The sequence below is a fragment of the Eleutherodactylus coqui genome, chromosome 1 (assembly GCF_035609145.1).
Source record: "Eleutherodactylus coqui strain aEleCoq1 chromosome 1, aEleCoq1.hap1, whole genome shotgun sequence".
NCBI classification, from domain to species: Eukaryota; Metazoa; Chordata; class Amphibia; order Anura; family Eleutherodactylidae; genus Eleutherodactylus; species Eleutherodactylus coqui.
This window is the reverse complement of record NC_089837.1, coordinates 341,510,885-341,529,839: the sequence shown is the minus strand read 5'-3', so window position 1 is coordinate 341,529,839 and position 18,955 is coordinate 341,510,885. Positions and strand designations below refer to the sequence as shown.

General features: G+C 42.0%; 1 protein-coding gene across 1 annotated transcript in view; it reads left to right on the top strand.

Annotated features, from left to right (window-relative positions):
- VPS53 (VPS53 subunit of GARP complex) overlaps positions 1-18,955 on the top strand; it is a 179,271-nt gene that overhangs the window by 77,712 nt on the left and 82,604 nt on the right. The window contains exons 11-13 of the mRNA XM_066575956.1: positions 4,621-4,762; positions 14,650-14,751; positions 16,620-16,714. Of these exons, the coding sequence (XP_066432053.1) occupies positions 4,621-4,762; positions 14,650-14,751; positions 16,620-16,714 (339 nt within the window). The remainder of the gene's footprint in view (positions 1-4,620; positions 4,763-14,649; positions 14,752-16,619; positions 16,715-18,955) is intronic.

Sequence of the window (18,955 nt, the reverse complement as noted above, 5' to 3'; positions counted from 1 at the left end):
TGGACATGCCAACTGGGTATAACAACCAAGAGCACAAACTCGCACAATCTATTTTATGGTGGCTAGGATTTACATAGCATCCCAATGGCTGAAGCCCTCCCTTAACCTGAACCCCATTATAGCCAGAATATCCAAAATGAGAAACGATGGTATAGAGAGCTTCCTCAGGACCTGGCAGCCATGGTCTATCTAAGTATTCCGGATATGTCACGGCTACTGACTTCCTAAGAGAATTCTCCCTGAAACACACAGGACGACTGTAACGATAACACTTAAAACTATTAGCCGGAGCTATTTCATCACAGAGAAGATAACGAGTGGAATCTGGTTATTTATGGTTTATTTTTATTTGTTTGAATGTTTACAATTGACTTTGACTCTCCAGGGCTCCTTCACACTGGCGAGAAAATCGGGTGATTTTCTTGCTCTGTGAGAGGGAGTGAAAACGCATGATTATGAAACCATTTCATACTCATTTGCGATATTTTCACTCCTGCGATACTGTGTGGGAAAAAAACATGCAGTATCTCCTTTCTTTCTGCCATATCGCCCACTGTATTTAATGGGGCCAGTGGCAGCCCCATTGACAGCAATGTGAGAAGATCGTTGATCCCCTGCTGCAGCTATAACAGCTGCAGCAGGTAATTCCTTCATCCAGAGGTTTCACCCTGTTTGCAATAGGGCCGGCGGCAGCAGCGGCGCCGGCCCCATTAAAGGGGTTGTCTCGCGGCAGCAAGTGGGGTTATACACTTCTGTATGGCCATATTAATGCACTTTGTAATATACATCGTGCATTAAATATGAGCCATACAGAAGTTATTCACTTACCTGCTCCGTTGCTAGCGTCCCCGTCGCCATGGATCCGTCTAATTCTGATGTCGTCTTGCTTTTTTAGACGCGCTTGCGCTGTGCGGTCTTCTTCCTGGTGAATGGAGCTGCTCGTCCGGAGAGCTGGTCCTCGTAGCTCCGCCCCGTCACGTGTGCCGATTCCAGCCAATCAGGAGGCTGGAATCAGCAATGGACCGCACAGAGCCCACGGTGCACCATGGGAAAGGACCCGCGGTGCATCGTGGGTGAAGATCCCGGCGGCCATCTTGGTGAAGGAAGACGTCGCAGAGCGGGGATTCGGGTAAGTAATAAATTTTTTTATTTTTTTAACACATCCTTTGGGGTTGTCCTGCGCCGAACGGGGGGGCCTATGGAAAAAAAAAAACCGTTTCGGCGCGAGACAACCCCTTTAAAAGAAATGACAGAACATCGCAACCTTCTGCTCTGCTGTGACATTAGTGGCAGGGAAATCCTTCATCCCTGCGGGGAGTCCCCCTCATCACTGCACACTGCGACTGCAGCGGCAGGGTGTTCAGTGATGAGGGAACTCCCTGCGGGAATGAAGGAATCCCCTGCTATCACAGCAGAGCAGAAGATCACGATGTTCTCCCATTGCTTTCGATGGGGCTAGCACTACTACCGCCCTATTGAAAGCAGGGGGATGAAGGGATTTCCTGCAGCGATGTGAGGCTTTCACATGAGAATGCCTCGCATCCATGGGTTCCACATGCATTGCAAGAGCTATATCTGGCCATGAATCACTGGGTCTCTGCAGTGTGCAGGAGCCCTCAGATTGCTATTTCTAAAAGATCCCCCTACGAGTGGTTACATACAGTTTTATAATGTGACATGTCATGTATAAAATGAATAGAAACTGTTTGAAACTAAAATCCACATCAGAACTGAACTAGTCCTTTAAAAAAAATCAGTTTTTGAAATTTGCTAGCAAATGTAAAATCTTTGTGCTAAACGTATATACATTGTGCACTCCTAAAAAATGAAATAAGACCTGTGTAGCTTGATTTGGTTTTAGGGAGCCCTGTCGGAAACATGTTGATCCTAATGCACATTTCCACTTTAACCCCTTAGTGACCAAGCCTATTTGCGGACCCTTAGCTTTTTAATTTTTCCGTCGACATGGCCATTTCAGGGCTTGTTTTTGCAAGACAAGTTGTATTTTTAATGTCCTACTTTTTGGTTACATATAATTTGCTTTATAACGTTAATTTTATTTAGAGATTCTGTCATTTTTTGGTTTTTGGATTTCATTTTTATGGTGTTCTGTGTGCAAAATAAATGTGATAACACTATTCTGTGGGTCAGCATGATTCCAGTGATACCAAGTTTATACTTTTTTTTTTTAAAGATTTGCTTTTGTCTTGCCGCATTCCAACAGCCAAAGCATTTTTATTTTTCAAAAGATGGCGCTACAGAATAAAGCCCCTTAACGGCTGGCATCAAAACCATATGGATGGTCATTAAAGGGGTTGTCCCGCGATAGCAAGTGGTGTTATACACTTCTGTATGGCCATATACATACACTTTGTAATATACATCGTGCATTAAATATGTGCCAAACAGAAGTTATTCACTTACCTTCCCTGCGCTGGCGTCCCCGTCTCCATGGTGCCGTCTAATTTCAGCGTCTAATCGCCCGATTAGACGCACTTGCACAGAAGGTCCGGGCACGATCGGTGCTCTGGCTCCGCCCCTTCACGCATCATCGCGTAGTTCCGCCCCATCACGTATGCCGATTCCAGCCAATCAGTAGGCTGGAATCGGCAATGGACCACACAGAGCCCACGGTGCACCATGGGAGAAGACCCGCGGTGCATCGTGGGTGAAGATCCCGGCGGCCATCTTGGTGGCCATCTGAGGAAAAGAAGGAAGAAGTTGCAGAGAGGGGATTCGGGTAAGCAAATTTTTTTTTTTTTTTTTTTAATTTCACCACATCCCTTGGGTTTGTCCTGCGCTGAACGGGGGGGCCTATGCAAAAAAAAAAATGTTTTAGCGCGGGACAACCCCTTTAAGGGGTTAATGTAATTTTGGTTTTTATTACATTATGTAAAGTAGTATCACTGTTTGTATTCTTGTTCATGTTGTAACTGTTCCCTGTGAACCTACCCCTGAGCGCTACAACATAGCTAAAGTTGCATTTCTCCCTCAGAAGTTAAAACTATTGTGCACTTCCTTTTTCCCTGGGTGAACAGATTACTCGGTGCAAGGCCTTGAGCCGCCCAGCTATTTTGTTCAATAATGTAATGGTATATTCTCTTCTGAGCGTACTCCAGGAAAAAGAAGAAAACCCCTTGAGATGAAAAGTATCTACGCTACCAGACCTTTTAGAATACCCTTTTACCTGTCATTGTTCTCACTTTAATGAGAATTTCTTTTGCTGCCAAAGCTTTGTTCTTCTAATTCACATGCTTGTTTAAATTCCCTGAGTTCTACCCTGAACTCCTCACCTTTCCACAACATGTCTTGCCCAGTACGAACAGTGCTGGAATGCAAATGTCTGATTTTTCTGTCTGGAGAAAACTACTGTTAAATCACAAAATGATACAATATCAGTGTTGATGTGCACAGAGTTTTTTTTTTTTTTTTCCGTAGAATTTTAGTTTTCATTTCATAACCCTTATAGATTAATAATCCATGGAAGTTCCACTTTTCCTGCAGAACAGTTTTGATAAATTACACTTTCAGTGAATCAGTTTTGTGACTTATAAAATGAATGTCTATCCTTCAACAACATTTAACCCCTCAGTGACTGCCCCATTGCCTTTTTACATCCTTGCAGTCTACTCCATGACCCCCTCAGTGAATATATTAAGGGGTGTAGTTTTTAAAATGGGGTCATTTGTGGGGGCATCTATCATTCTGACACCTATGAGCTTTTGCAATTTTGGCTTGGTGTAGGAAAACTAAGTGTTCCTCAAAATGTTAAGTAATGTTAAATTTGTACGTTTCCTAAGTGGTTAAAAAAAACTAAAGTTTTTCAAATGTGCGTCCAGAATAAAGTAAACAGATGGAAATATAGATCTTATCAAAAATTTGTACAGTATGTAAATTTCCCAATTTTGGCACTTTTAATAAATATACGCAAATTCTATCAGTCTATTTTTAACACCTAAATAAAGTACAAAATGTTTTGAAATAACAATGTCAGAATCACTTGGATATGCAAAACCTTTACGGAGTTATTTTGTTAAAGTGACACATGTCAGATTCCCAAAATTTGGCCTGGTCATTAAGGCGCAAACAGGCTTGGTCACTAGGGGGTTAAAAAAAAATCTAAATATGTTCCAAATTCTAATTCATTTCATACTGTTTGTGAGGACTCTACATGCGACTAAAATGATCAGCAATACAATTTTTCAAATGGCAACAATTTTTTTTATTGCTTGCCAACATATGTGGACAATCCAGCAGTGACTGTACAGCAACAGGCCGTGACACCAGAAGATACGCTCTACATCTAGCAGATGTGCCACCTGATAAACACCTGCTAGAATGCTGCTGCACGGACACACGGGTTGCTGGGGTCTGGAGAATGGGAGCTGCCCTAATACTGATGACTACTTGGCCTACAGTAACCTTGCCAGATATTCTGCTTTTTAAATGATCCTTTCATGCTTGGTATGATATTTAGCTTACATTGTTGTTTAGCTTTATTTGTTAGGTGGTTCTCATGCCTTTTTAAATACTCTTGTATTTGACTTTTCTTTATTTTGTATCCCTTTTTTTTTTTCAACATTGTTTAAAACTTTTTTTTTTAATTTTTTTTTTTTACAGAAATGATCTTTCAAAAATCATGAGGACAAGAGCGAAAGAGATTGAGGTGAAGCTACTGCTCTTTGCTATCCAGAGGACCACTAATTTTGAGGGTCTTCTAGCAAAACGTTTTTCTGGCTGCACCTTGACGGATACTGTTGTGGTAAGACCATGACTTGCTATGTAGTACCTTACCTTCTTGCGGTATAACTTTGCTTTATGTATAGACACATCTGATGGCTTTGCTTCCCTCATTTTTTTTTTAAACGGCATATAGCAGAAGGTTATCCCTTTTGTAATTTCCATAGACCTCAGTGGGTAGAGCCAAGCATGTCTATCTCTTCCATGTTACTCCTATTTGTAGCAGCCATGGGTCACTTTATATTGCAAAAAAAACACATTTTGCGAGTAGGGCGCTCTCCTAGAACCCCGATTTTTGCACCATTAGGGGTAAAGTAACAAATGGGCATCTACTCACTTTTACATTCACTATAGTTACAATACCAGAGGTCTTATGGTTCTCCACCAGTCTGTCTGTTTCTGAAGTGATGACTTACCATAACAAGTATGCCCATTGCATGACTGCTGTGGTCAGTTAAAGGGATATTCCAGGCACAGACTAAAATGTTAAGATCTAATCTACATCATCACAAGAAGCCAATTTGTAATAGATTGACTGTACCTGGTCCAGCTTCTTTCTTCATTTTCTATCTGGCATGTTACCTTCCACTTCCTTTGACACCTTATCTGCGCGGGATACCGCCTCCCCTGTCTATAGCCCCCAACATCCTGTGAGCAGTGCATGATGGCGGACAGGAGCAAAGACATGATGCTGTATTGCTTATGTGCAATTCAGACTGCCGGAAGGTTCCATCTGCTTGAGCAGTCTGTCTCTGGCACTCTGAGTAAGAGGGTAATGGGTGCTAATAAGTTGCAGCACCTATGAACGGAGCTACGACTCTGGCCGGTAAACGAGCTCTTTGCAAGCTACAAGTTGTAGGCAACAGTCTGTTGTGCTTACTGCGGAAGTGATGCTTGTAAACACAGTGGCAGCACGTTGTCTGCACAGGACGAAGAAGGGGGTCTGGAGCGGCAGATAAAAGGTACGGGATGCTTGGCTGTGGTTCCTAGAATTTCCATTTTGTGCCTGGATAACCCCTTTAATGGCTGCCGAATTCACGTGTCACCAGTATAAACCGAGTCCAGTAGAGTCAGTCCATGTCAAGTGGTCTAATGCTTCCCACCTTTGTATTGCAGATTTTGTTCAAAATTTGTGTATTACACGCCCATGGTATCAAAAGAAATTTCCCAAAGTTTTAGGTTCCTACAGTTAATGTTTTTTTTTTTTTTTTTATACCATGGGGGTGTATTACTCTAATTTTGAACAAAATCTGAGCTATGAAAGGGGGGACTTTTTGCTTGTTTTAGACCACTTGACATGGAATGACTAAGTAGGTAACCATGGGACTGTTGGCACAAGGTCAGCGAAGTTTTTAAAAGGTAAGTAGATGCTTATTTGTTAATACATCATAATTTCCTTCCAGAATTCTACTTTAAACCTGAAAACTAAAATGATTTTCTAATTCCAATCTCCTGGCCCAACTGATATGGGATGTGGAGGTGTGTTGCAGCCGGGCTGCACAGTTGTCAAGGCATATGTACAGTACCCAGAGAGTATTGTGTATTACACCCATTATAAAAGGATTCATGCACGATACCTCCGGACAACATATGGTTGTCTTATCCACTTCACCGCCCAGCATGCACTACCATGCCCCCACATGGGGAGGGTGATTGGTACAAAATTGGCTGTGTCCTCGAAACGTCTCCTCTGGACAACCACATGTCATAGTAGAGTATATTCTGCAAAATGCCTTGTCCTCGTAAGGACATGTATTACATGGTCGCTCATTTTTTTGAATAGTGGCTTCCTGCAGCCACCCTGGTGATAAGGGGTAAATTAAGTTTTGTTGACAGACCTTAATTGTAAACTTGAAGTAAAGAGTACATGGTAAAACCAATGGGGAAATATTGAATTATCATTGCAGTGTCGGTTATTGATTTTTACTGCAACTTGTACACAATTTTGTCAAAATGTAGCTCTTTGCTTAGATCTGCAAAGCTAAGGTGTAAAAAAAAAAAAGGTACTTGTGGGTCATCTGTCACCACTTTCTAAAATTAATTTTACCAATACATATGCGTAAAAAAAAAACCAAAACACTTTATTTTTCACATTTTTTTATTTCTCTGAAACATAAATATTTATAATATTATTCAGGTGGTACAAACACGATAATATTCGGCAAGATAGCGTTGATGAGTATAGTAAAAAAGTGGTGACATATAACCCACAAATACCAAAAAAATACATAAACGTTCATGGTCATTCCTTAATTGTAACCACCTTTTTCTGTTTGTCTGCTTATTGAAAGGAGTTGTAGTTTAACAAAAATACATTTATAACATAAACACAGTAGGGCTTATTTACAGGGTGAGCCACAGAAAAGTAGCCTGGCACCACAGTCTTATAAAAATTAATAGAAAATCTGTTTTTGCCCATAGCAACAAATCACAGGGTGACTTTCATTTCTTATGGGCAACAAAGACAGATTTTCTATTAGCTTTCATAAGAGTGTGGTGCCAGGCTACTTTTCTGGTGCCCATCCTGCACAGAATTCAGCAATTTTCTGCTGAAAATTGCACCAGAAAACTGTCAAACACGCATTGCGACGCTTTTACTATGTGGTTTTAGAAACTGCCAGAAATTTTTCCAACTCATTCGAAAAAGGGGCATGGCCAATTGGCGTAAACAAAATTGCACCAAATTATGCCAACATTTTGTTTCAAATTTTTGGCAAAAGCTAAGCCAACTTAATAGGTGGCATAAACTTAGACTAGACTTAAAATTCAACAGATTAACCATCCAGCAGTGATGAATCTGGTGCATTTTAAGCTGTCTGTCTTAGGGTTCACTGTCTAATTTTTAGTCAGCGTTAGTGTGCCCTATTTTCTGTACATAACTATGGGGGCTGCCATCTTGCCTGTGTTGCAGTTAACAGCATATAGAGATTTGTTTTACAGCAGAATCGATGGCCATAGACACAGTGGACAGGAGGGGACTTTTATGGGGAGTGTTCTGCTATGTGACCTGTATAGGAATCATTGTGCAGGGATGGGGAGGAGGTGAGCTCTGGCCATCACCTATTACAAATGGTGGATCTTCTGTCATTGATATAAAGGCTTTACGATTGCTTGTAGTCTTGCCCGTGATAATGAGATAATTACTGAAGTTTCCTCTACAGAACAGGAAGTATTAGGCTTAAAGATCAGAGTGAAAATTGCAAGATTTTGGGGTGTTTTCTTAAATATAGACAGTGATATGGAAAACAAAATATATCACAATTGTATTTAAAAGGCATGTTTAACAATAGGTAATTTTCTTTCCTTTAAGTGGAAATTCCACCAAGTAACAGGTTGTGAGTAAAGTTAGGTGGAGTCTCTACTCGCCACTTTATCTGCCCGTCTCGCTGTAGAGACGGTTCTATTCAATTCGGTAGTTTTATTATATTGTAATGTTTATTTTAGTAAGGAAACTACATTTTTCTCATGTGAATTCTTCAGTGCCGCTTTCTATTACACAATAAAAAAGGGCTGATTCTGATTCAGCCTGACCACTGCAGACTTGGCATTTCATCTGAATTCCTTCCTCAATTACTCACAAATGTAGTCTTTAATTTATTATGTGGTTCGTTCTGAGATTTTCTTATTGCTAATATTTCATTAGCTGCGTTGTTGAGGGACTGTATGCATGCTTTTGCAGCTATTGGTATTCTAGTAAGTGCGGGGATTTTCATGAACGTATATTTGTGCGTCAATAGGACTGTCCGTGTCATGTGCATGAGGTCTAAGCAACCGAATTGGCTTTAGAGAATTTACAGTAGAGATTTCAGGAGGATTATAAAACTTCCAGCCTGGACCAAAAACTCTCGAAAGTTTGAATGCTGCTGTTTCAGAAACCACTGTCTTGTATTTCCAAGCCATAAAGCCATTCAAAATGCGTTTATATTGCAGAATCACCCCCCTTATTATATAGTACCGCAGATCTATAGTGTACATCGGTGCATATCCTGATGCTTCCACGTGGTTAAAAAGTTCCTTATATCTAAAGCGCCGTTAACTACATAACCCTGTACTTAGAAAAAAAAACATGTTTTTTTAACCCCTTCCCGCTCCTGGACGTACCTGGTACGTCATGGCAGCCTGGTACTTCCCGCAACATGACGTACCTGGTACGTCCTGGAGATAGCGCGGGATCACATAAGATCCCGCGCTATCCCGCAGCGGGAGCCGGCTGTCAGTCACAGCCGGCGTCCCGCTCCAACAGCGGGGGGGCATCGGAGATGCGCCCGCCGCTGTTAACCCCTTCCCTGCCGCGATCTAAGTAGATCGCGGCAGGGAAAGAGTTCACAGAGGGATCGCGATCCCTGTGTGTCTCCGGCCGGAACTCGCGATGTTATCGCGAGAGCCCGGCCTGTCACCATGGCAACAGGACGCCAGACACCGGCGTCCTGTATTGCCTGTGCCTATAATCGCTGTACAAGCGATAAGGCATGGCAGAGCAGTAGCTTTGCCATGCCTTATGACAGCGATCATAGGCATAGTGCTGCAAGTCCCTCAGAGGGACTCAAATAGTGTAAAAAAAAGAAAAGAAAAGTGTAAAAAAAAGAAAAATGTAAAAAAAAAATGTAAAAAACCCCTTTTTTTATGCTTTTTCTAATATTAGCATAAAAAAAGGGAAAAAAAACTAAAACCCCACATATTTGGTATTGACGCGTCCGTAACGACGTGTACAAAAAGTTGAACACGCTTTCTATTTTGTACGACAAAAAGCGTAAAAAAAAACGCTAAAAAACAGAGGCAAAATGCTAATTTTTAGCATTTTGCCTCACAAAAAATGCAATAAAAGTGATCAAAAAAGCCGTACATTTCCCAAAATGGTACCAATAAAAACTACAGCTCGTCTCGCAAAAAATAAGCCCTCATAGAGCTCCGTACATAGAAAAATAAAAAAGTTACATGACTTTGAATGCAGCTATAGAGAAAAAAAAAAGATTTCCAAAAAAAGGGGGTTTTATTGCAAAAAAGTGTAAAAACCTAAAAAAAATATAACAATTTTGGTATCGTTGTTACCGTACCGACCCGCAGAAAAAATTTAGTGTGTCATTTATGCTGCATGATTAACGCTGTAAAAAAAAAAAAAAAAAATCTATGGCAGAATTGATGCGTTTTCTCTCCCTGTTATCATTAAAAAAAAAAATAAAAAATTTACGATATTGTCTATATACCCAAAAGTGGCACCGATAAAAACTACAGATCGCCACGCAAAAAACGAGCCCTTATACGGCCGCGTCGACGGAAAAATAAAAAAGTTATGGCTTTTGAAAAATGGAGATGGAAAAATACCAAAAAATCGCTTGGTCCTCAACGCCAAAATAGGCCATGTCATTAAGGGGTTAATACATAACAAAAAAAATTAAATCTTATTAAATAAATGACCGACTGATACAAAAGGAGAGAATATTCTGCCGTAAGGGCTTACAATCTACAAGGGAAGAAGATGTATGCTCATATGGTACAGTAGTTTAGTTGGCAGCTGTAGACTTTTCTGCACTTCTAACTTTTCAGTTTCCTTTTGAAGGTTTCAATGTTAAGAGGTATTTTGATTGTTTGAGGTAGTCAGTTCCAGAATATGGTTGAAGCATGTGAAGAATCTTAGAGATGTTTGTGTGGAGCAAACGAGAAAAGAGGACCAGAGTTTGTCTGGGGAGGTTCTGAGATATTAGGTCAGAGATGTATGGAGGGGACAGATTGTGGACAGCCTTATGTCATTGGTAATATTTAGAGCTGTTTTTCCTGTGCAATCGCTAGCTAGTTAGCAGAGATAGCTAGCTCTGCATTGGCAGAGAGGAGAGGTAGAGTACCACCTGGGGGAGAGGTCTTTTAGTTAGGCAGCAGACTTGAGGGCGGATTAAAAAGATGGGAGGCAGTAGAGGAGGATGCTGCAGGAGATAAGGGCATGCACTAGAATTTTGGGAGATTCACAGTTTAAGTGGATTATGGAGATGTTTTGAAGTTGGTGGTGGTAAGAGCTTGGATATATGGGCAGAGTTAAAGGTTAATGATGGGGGAAGTTTGAGTGAGATTGGGGGAATGCAATGAATTCTGATTTCTCCATGTTAAGTTTTAGAAACTGGAGGAAGATACAGTTGATAGACATCTGTAATTATGGATAGCAGAGCGGTGGCATCTGGGCCAGAGAGGTAGATTTGAGTGTTGTTCATGTTATGTAAGACTTTGTTTAGATTTTTGTTCATGTATTCCCTTATATATTCTGGAAAAAAAACTTTGCAGCATGCTGCACTATTCCACTAAAACGATGGAAACTGGATGGAATTCATGGTATGAGTTTTGTGTGCACCACTGGGTTTGTTACTTGATGGAAAAAAGTACGTACCAAATCCATTTTTCTATTCCATGATGGAATGGAAATTTCAACCTGGAAATGTGACTGAAAGTCACGGAATTCTGTGAGCTGTTCCAGGCAAAGGATGTACATGGAGAAAAGTAAGGTTCACATGGCAGACCCTTGAGGGACACCAGTAGAGAGCGGCGATTCAAAGAGCTGGAGTGGGAGATACTAAATGTTTGGTTTGGTTAGATATGATGGGTTCCAGGAGAGGGTCAATTCTGTGATGCCAAGGGATGAGAGAATTTACACTCGTAAAAAAAAAATGCCTAGGCATGACTTACTGTAGCATGCATTGGCCCCTGAGACGATTACACCAGCAGTGGGGGCAGTGTGCCGCTCCACAGCTGAGGCAGTATTGTGACGATCACCCATAGGTCTTCAGACACGAATGTGGCCGCCACCCATGCCCAAACTAAACCTGGATTTGTCGCTGAAGACAACCAAACTACTATGTAACAGTCTTATTTTGTTGTTCACGACACCAGTGCAAACAGAGGGAATGCTGGATATTGAATCACGTACATATAATCGGTGCCGTGAGACCAAATGTCCTTCATTGTTACAATCAATGAGGGAAAAGAAAAAAGCTCCCCGTCCCATTCTGTGCCATACCCGCTCCAAGTCGGCTCAGTTTTCACATGATTGCAGCTCCACTGTCAGTCCTCCACGGCAATGTCGGGCAGAAATTCATATATGAAAAAAGACTTGCTGCTTTCTAGTGAAAAAAAACTCGATAGCCTTTATTTAAATAGTGTTAACACTTTTAAAAGTCAGATGCAGAAACGAGGACGCGTTTCGACTCTAACGTAAGTCTTGGTCCTTATTTGTTACAAGCCCGGCAAATGGTTTTGACAGAGGCAGGGGTGTAACAATGGGACAACCTGTTGGACAATGAAACAGTTGGAGCTGCTTGTGCTTAATGGACAATCAGATGACTGGTGGTTAGAGATGAGCGAACGTACTCGTCTCGAGTAATTACTCGATCGAGCATCGCTATTTTCGAGTACCTGGCTACTCGGGTGCAAAGATTCGGGGGGTGCCGGGGAGCGGGGGATGGCGTGGTGGAGCGGGGGGTAGCAGTGGGGAACAGGGGGGAGCGCTCTCTCTCTAACACTCCCCCCCCCCCCCCACTCCCCTCTGCAACCCCCCACTCACCCACGGCGCCCCCTGAAACTTTTCACCCGAGTAGAGAAGTACTCGAAAATCGCGGTGCTCGAGTGAAAAAGGGGCGTGTCCGAGTACGTTCGCTCATCTCTACTGGTGGTCTATGAAGGGCATCCTTAGTCCGACCGCTTTTTGTGCATATGCACTGGTCCCATCCGTCTGGTCAGCTTCTCGCATTACAATCATGCTCCCCTCTCAAACTCTTTTAACTGGATCTCTTTGATTGCATCGCAGAGGCGTCTAGTGGTGACGAGCTCTACACAAGAGGAAAAAGAGGTCACTACACACAAGTGGCATCAGAGCCTTTTTATAGGCCAAGGGTGGGACAACTTTCGGGCCTCAGGTAGCAACACCGTTCATCTAATCATTTGCATATCTGCCTGAGATGTAACTGTATGCCGAGTATTGCTGAAAAACTCCTAGGTGCTTGATTATTTTTTTTTAATAGGCGGGAATAGTCGACAGTGTTGAAAGCAAAGGACAGGTCTAGAAGCAGAATAATGTAGGGAGGCTTTAGCTGTTAGTATTATGGATTGGTACTAATATAACTAATGAATATCTGCCCCCTTCCCGATTAAAAGCTTCAAGGCCTGAGGCCTGTGTATGCACGGGAGAATCACAAGCTGATTCAGCTGAATGACACTGCTCTAATCAAGCTGCATGGGGTTTTATAGAAAGTGTGCATATGTAATACGTCATGAAGTACGACTCTGTAGCGGATTGGTGATTATCTTGTATGGGTCTCTTCATCCAGGAGCTGATGTCCTTATCTTGGATTTCCTGGACTAGGGAGTCGCCATATTGAGTAGGTGATGGGAGGGGGTGAAAATAGGGTTAGTCAGCACTTTCAGACAGGCTGCTGTGTTACTAGTGAGGAAAAGAAACACATATTTGCAATTGACATTTTACATAATTTATTACAATCCATTACATTAGTCCTGAACAGAAACTGGAGTTTATTTATCTATAGCTCAGTAATATGTTCATAATGTGTTAGTGAGGTCACATCCGGGGCTTCATTGTTTGTTCCTACAAAACCAGGCTATCTTAGGCTGCGGTCACACAGGATGGAAATCCTGCAGAAATTCTGCAAGATTTCCGCAGCTTGAAGTGCAGCAGGATTTGGAGCGGCTTTTCAAGTGACTTATTCTGCTGCGGCTAGCTCTTCCCATAGAGAGGAGAGCTGGCCGCAGCGGAAATGGCGATACAATTGACATGCCATGACTTTGATTTCAGTGCGGCTTGACCGCATCATGTGGACGAGATGTTTGCAAATCTCCTCCACTTTGCTGCTTGATTTTGGGATAAAAGTTGCCGGCAGAATTTCAGTGCAGAAAGTCTGCATTGAAATTTTGTGGCAATTCCGCCCCCTGAGAATTGGGCCTTGGAAATGAGACTGTAAAGACTGTTATTAATGGAATACATGTAGTTTTGTGCTGCCAGCAGTGCAGTATTGTAGCATCATGTTTGTGCATTTCGAAAAAAAGTTTATTTTATAATTCGCTGACCCCTGGGAAGTCATACATATTTTTATACTGTCTGTAAGTGCTGCTCAGACTACTGCGTATTTTTCTCAGTACTTTTTCTAACAGTATACCAATAAGCCTAGCTCTAATGTTTTTCACAAAACTTTAATATACAATTATAAAAATAGGCAAAAAAGATCAGAAAATAAAGATAATGGAGCAATCACGTGCACCATATATTAATAAAACACCTGGCTGCCATTTTTTATATCTTCTCCGTATGGTTGAAAGTTTGCAGTAAGGGATATTATTTTTGAAAATATGTAGCAAATACATAGACCACATGCAGAGTTTTGTATACCGAAGGTCCGGCTCACATGAGCGCAGTGTGACACCAGCGAGACAAACGCATGCAGCAAGCAGCCAGTACGCAGTGACATTACCTACAGGCTGTGTGTTGTTAATAGCAATGTACTATTCTGGTGTGTATGCATGCATAATACGCGCCAAGTTAGAACATGCTGCAGTTTTTCTTGTGCGCATATCGCTTAATTCGTGTGAGGAGCAACATGGCCATCTATGGGAATTTGTTACATATCCTGGGGGGGGGGGGAAGAATTGACATGCCGCGGATTGGCCACCCTGAGTGGAAAAGATTTTTGCTAAATCTCGACCACATGGCTGGCTAATCCCAGGATTAGGAGCCACGGGTGGAATTGCCGCATGGAAATTCCGTCCCGTGTGAACCCAGCCTTACAGAGGCTGGACTTTAGTTAGCAAATGCAGATTTTTTTATGTGCTTCGTGTGTTTCCAATTTGCTATGATGTCGATGTGTTAATCAAAGGTGAAACTTAATTTAATAAAAGTATTTTTTTTTTTTTTTTTCCCAGAAAAAGCCTGAAGTTCAGCCTCCTGTTTCTACTAACCCCTTTCTAGATGATGACAACATGGCAGAAGAGTCCGCTCTGGAGAGAGATGGTGACCTGGATAAAGTATGTACTGCCTATTTGACTTTTTGAGTCTGTTCTTGCAGTCATGTCATATGTCTGATAAATTGGCTTGAGAAAAAACTTATTTTCAGTTTATTGATAAAATATGAGTGATCTAGGCACACAGGATCAGCATTAGCATTGTTTGTAGAGTCTATTCATGCTGTATTTGCACAAATCTTGCACGAATATGAACACCATTCTTTTGCATGGGGTCATACACATGAACAAAATGGCAACATGCCCTATCTTTGGGCATGCCCTTACATCACATCTTTTATTATTCTTAATGGGGCCGGCGGCAGCATCGCACCACGTGTAAGGTGCATGTGGTGCAATGCAAGGTCTTCCATTGAAGACAATGGGAGAAACTCTGCGACCCTCCGCCATGGCTGACAGCTACTTCCCCGAAGTTGATATGAGGCGGTTTTGACATACAAACCTAGATTCCGTGGGGAAATCGCATGCTGGTGAGTGCAATATTGCACTTGCCCGTGTGAAGTTAGCCTTATGCATAGTGCCCATTCATCCAACTGATGCCAAGAGTAATTACTGTTGTGCCTGTATACATTGTTGTGCTTTTTTTTCCCCTAGACTAAGAATCCACTTTAAAAAAGTATATTGCACAGTAAGCCGTTTTTTTAAGGCTGGCTGCAGACAAGCAGATTTGCATTGCGGAATCTCAAGTGGGCGTCCGCCTCCGGGTTTCGCAGCAAATACCGTCCATAGCATGCTATGGAAAAGTTTTTTTTTTTTTCTTGCCACGAGCAGAAATCAATTGCGATTTTCCGTTCACGGAGGAAAATCCACAGCATGCTCTATATAAGTGGGCGACATTTGCAAAAATCTCAACATGCTGCGGCTGATCCGTTGCAGCCAAGCCAAACTGAAACAGACATGCGGCGTGGAATTCAGAGCCACAGTATGTCAATTGTATTGCGGTTTCCACTGCCAGCCCTCTCATCTCTATGGGGAGAGATGGCCGCAGCGGAATACATGCGGCAAAGCTGCTTCAAAAGCCGAGCTGAACGTTGCAGGTTTTGAAGCTGCATCTCCATTGCAGAAATCTTGTGGAATTTCCGTGCGGTTCTGCTGCGGTCATTCCACAAGTTTTCCACGGGAATTTCACCCCGTGTGAACCCAGCCATATTGTAGCTACTTATATCAACATTACAGTCCCACATATAAAGTTTTATTCAGTTCTGACAACTTTTTCTAGGGGCTTAATTGTTTTTAACAATGAGTGTGTTTGTGCTTACCCACATCTTTTCAACTACCCTAGAGAGAGGATCTGTCAGCTATCCGGAGACGTCTGTTTTAGGGAATACATTTGTTCCTCATTAAGTAACAGTTTTGGAGTGGCTTTGCATTGTCCTGCTCCACAGCTATTCTTCATGGAAATTAGGAATTAATTGAAAACTGGATCTTCCTATTCTCTTTGCTAAAGTGGTGTCCCCAGCATATGCTGACCCTGTTGTCCAGTCAGTGCTTGCAGTGCCAGCATATGTATGAACAACAGCCTATTGACAGACTGACAATTGGGTTTCACTATTCCTTTTATTTCCAATCAGAATAACCAAGAAACAGTACTCTGAAAAATTCTAAAAAAAAATAAAATGCTCATGCACAATTTTTAGGACCTTTTTAAAGTTTCCACTGAATCGATGTATTATTAAGCATTGGGGCTCTAATATTTATTCTCATTATGGACCTTTCTGCTGAGATGTGGTTTTCAGTCATTCAGATAGCCAATTGAGAACACAAGATCCTAGAAACAATTATGTACCGCTTTTCTTCTTGCACCAACCCATGGTTTTTCAGTTTTGAATATCACAATAGAATTAAGTGATGACTGAATTTTTTTTTAACAGCCAAAGAAACCCAAAGCACCAGAAAATCCATTTCACGGTATAATTTCAAAATGTTTTGAGCCCCATCTCTATGTCTACATAGAGTCCCAGGACAAGTGAGTAGTATACTGTATATGTTTTATTTGACTATTTATGCTTAATCACTGCTTCCTGCATTTTTGAACAAATTGCAAGCCAAACGAAAATGACGCAACAGCATAACATATATCATGTATGTATAACTGCATGTGCTGCCACCAGAAAATGGTGCAAAAGCTCCTTTTTATTAGTTTTAATTGGACCAGACAACATTGAAAGAAGTGCAAATTCTGGAGTCGCTATAACAGTGTCCACTAACTTTCTTGCACGTGGATGTCTCAAAGGAGTTTAAGGATAGATGGGGCAGTCCCACCACATGTGTAACATAGTTTCAATCCCTGAGCCACACCTCCAGCATTCTGATAATACATAGGCGATGTCAAAGTGCCAAGCATCTATAACTCTTATTTATTAATTTGTAATTCTTTTCTTGAGCTCTCCAGCCTGTGTGACAGCAGGCCCTACTCAATCCTCCTGCATAAAAGTTTTTGCCCACTGGATAATAAGTCCTATTACCTTCAGAAGCCCTAATGTGAGGGATAAATGTATGAGAAGTAAGGGAATGCAATAACCTATCTGTTAGAGTATTCATAACTGCATGGACTGATCATGAAAATGAGAGCTTTTCAATTTTTTATCCAAAAGGGTTTCAAGCTCCATTTGAGTATTAAAAAGCTAATGAAATGTGACCAGAGCACGTAGTCTTATGAGCAGCTTCCAAATTGTGGATTTTCGTCAATGAGGAAGAAACTTTAAGGAAGGAAAAATCATTTAAATGGGAACCATGTTTAATAAGTATGCCTCGCAGGACGCATTTAAGGGGTTCCCATTGTTCTGATAGGGGCGTTGACTCAATTGAGTTTTCTTTTTTTTTAAAAAAATCACCGACTATAGAGTGGATCTTGGAGGTGAATATTGAGTCTTGTAACAAGTTATTGAGATGCCATGTCCAAGGCTGATTCGGGACCTTCAATTGGAGAGAGAGAGGGGTGTATGATCAGACTATAAAATATTCTAGGTACTGGCGTGTTCTGCATCCGGGCGTTTGGGATTAACGTGGTCTGGACCCTTTATTTGGTCAGACCATGCTCTGGTCTACACGGAACTAGCGGGCTTTTAAGGCGAGACTTGTACAAAAGTATGGAGGTTAAACAACAACTTATTAAAAGATGCCCTATATGTACAAGATATAAAAACAACCATAGCCGATTTCCTAAAAGATCATCAAATGGATGAAACACAGGCTCGACAGGGTCAGGTAGAGGTTCCTGGAGGAGACCCTTCGGCATCTGGTATTGGGGCAGAGAATCTTGGCATTATATAATTGCCCCTCGGCTAGAATTAGGGTTAATGATGCCCTCTCTCGCCACTGCTTTACATTCTATCAATGGAGTCCTTAGCCAATGCTATTAGGAAAAACGCTTCAGTTAAGAGACAAGCAGAAGGCTCCTCTGAACATAAGATGGCGTTGTTTGCGGATGATCATCTCCTGTTCCTGTCCAACCCCAGAGTGGGACTGCCGGTCGTGCTGAAAGAATTTACGTGATATGGGCGGGTGAGCAATTTCAAGGTCAACCTCCAATAATCCGAAATCTTTAATGTGACCCTTCCCCAAAATGAAGCACAGGAGCTTTCAAAACTGTTTCCCTTTAAATGGAGATCCTCATCTATTAGATACCTTGGGGTGCAACTACCCGCGGACCCCACCCAGATCTTTGAATTAAATTTCCGACCTTTTCTGTCCAACCTTAAGGCAGATTTGGAAAAATTGAGCCCTCTGTGTATCTTCGACGGGCAGAGTTAACGCAGTCAAAATGGACTCCATGCCGAAGTTTCTGTACTTGTGTCAGACTTTGGCCGTCCATCTTGACCTGAGCCATCTGTTGAGTGTCTGATTCCTGATTAGTGATTTTGTATGGAAGGGGCACAGGCCTCGCCTTAGCTATACGCTACTCACGTGCCCCAGACTTTGCCCTATACTATAGAGCGAGCCTTGCAAACTTTGTACAAACACTACTCCAGGGCAGGGATTCCAAGCTATGGGTAGAAATGGAACACGCGTTGGAGTTTGTGACGGTTCAGGGGGCCCCATGGATCCCGAGGCGGCTCTTGAGGGAAATTCCTACCCTCTCACCACTTGTGTCGGGATTCCTTAGGTTATGGGGAACGTTCGCTCCAAAGATGGACTTGATATCCGTTCCAGCCCATTAACACCGTTGGTGGCCAACCCTCAGTTTTTGCCCTTGAGAGGTAGATCT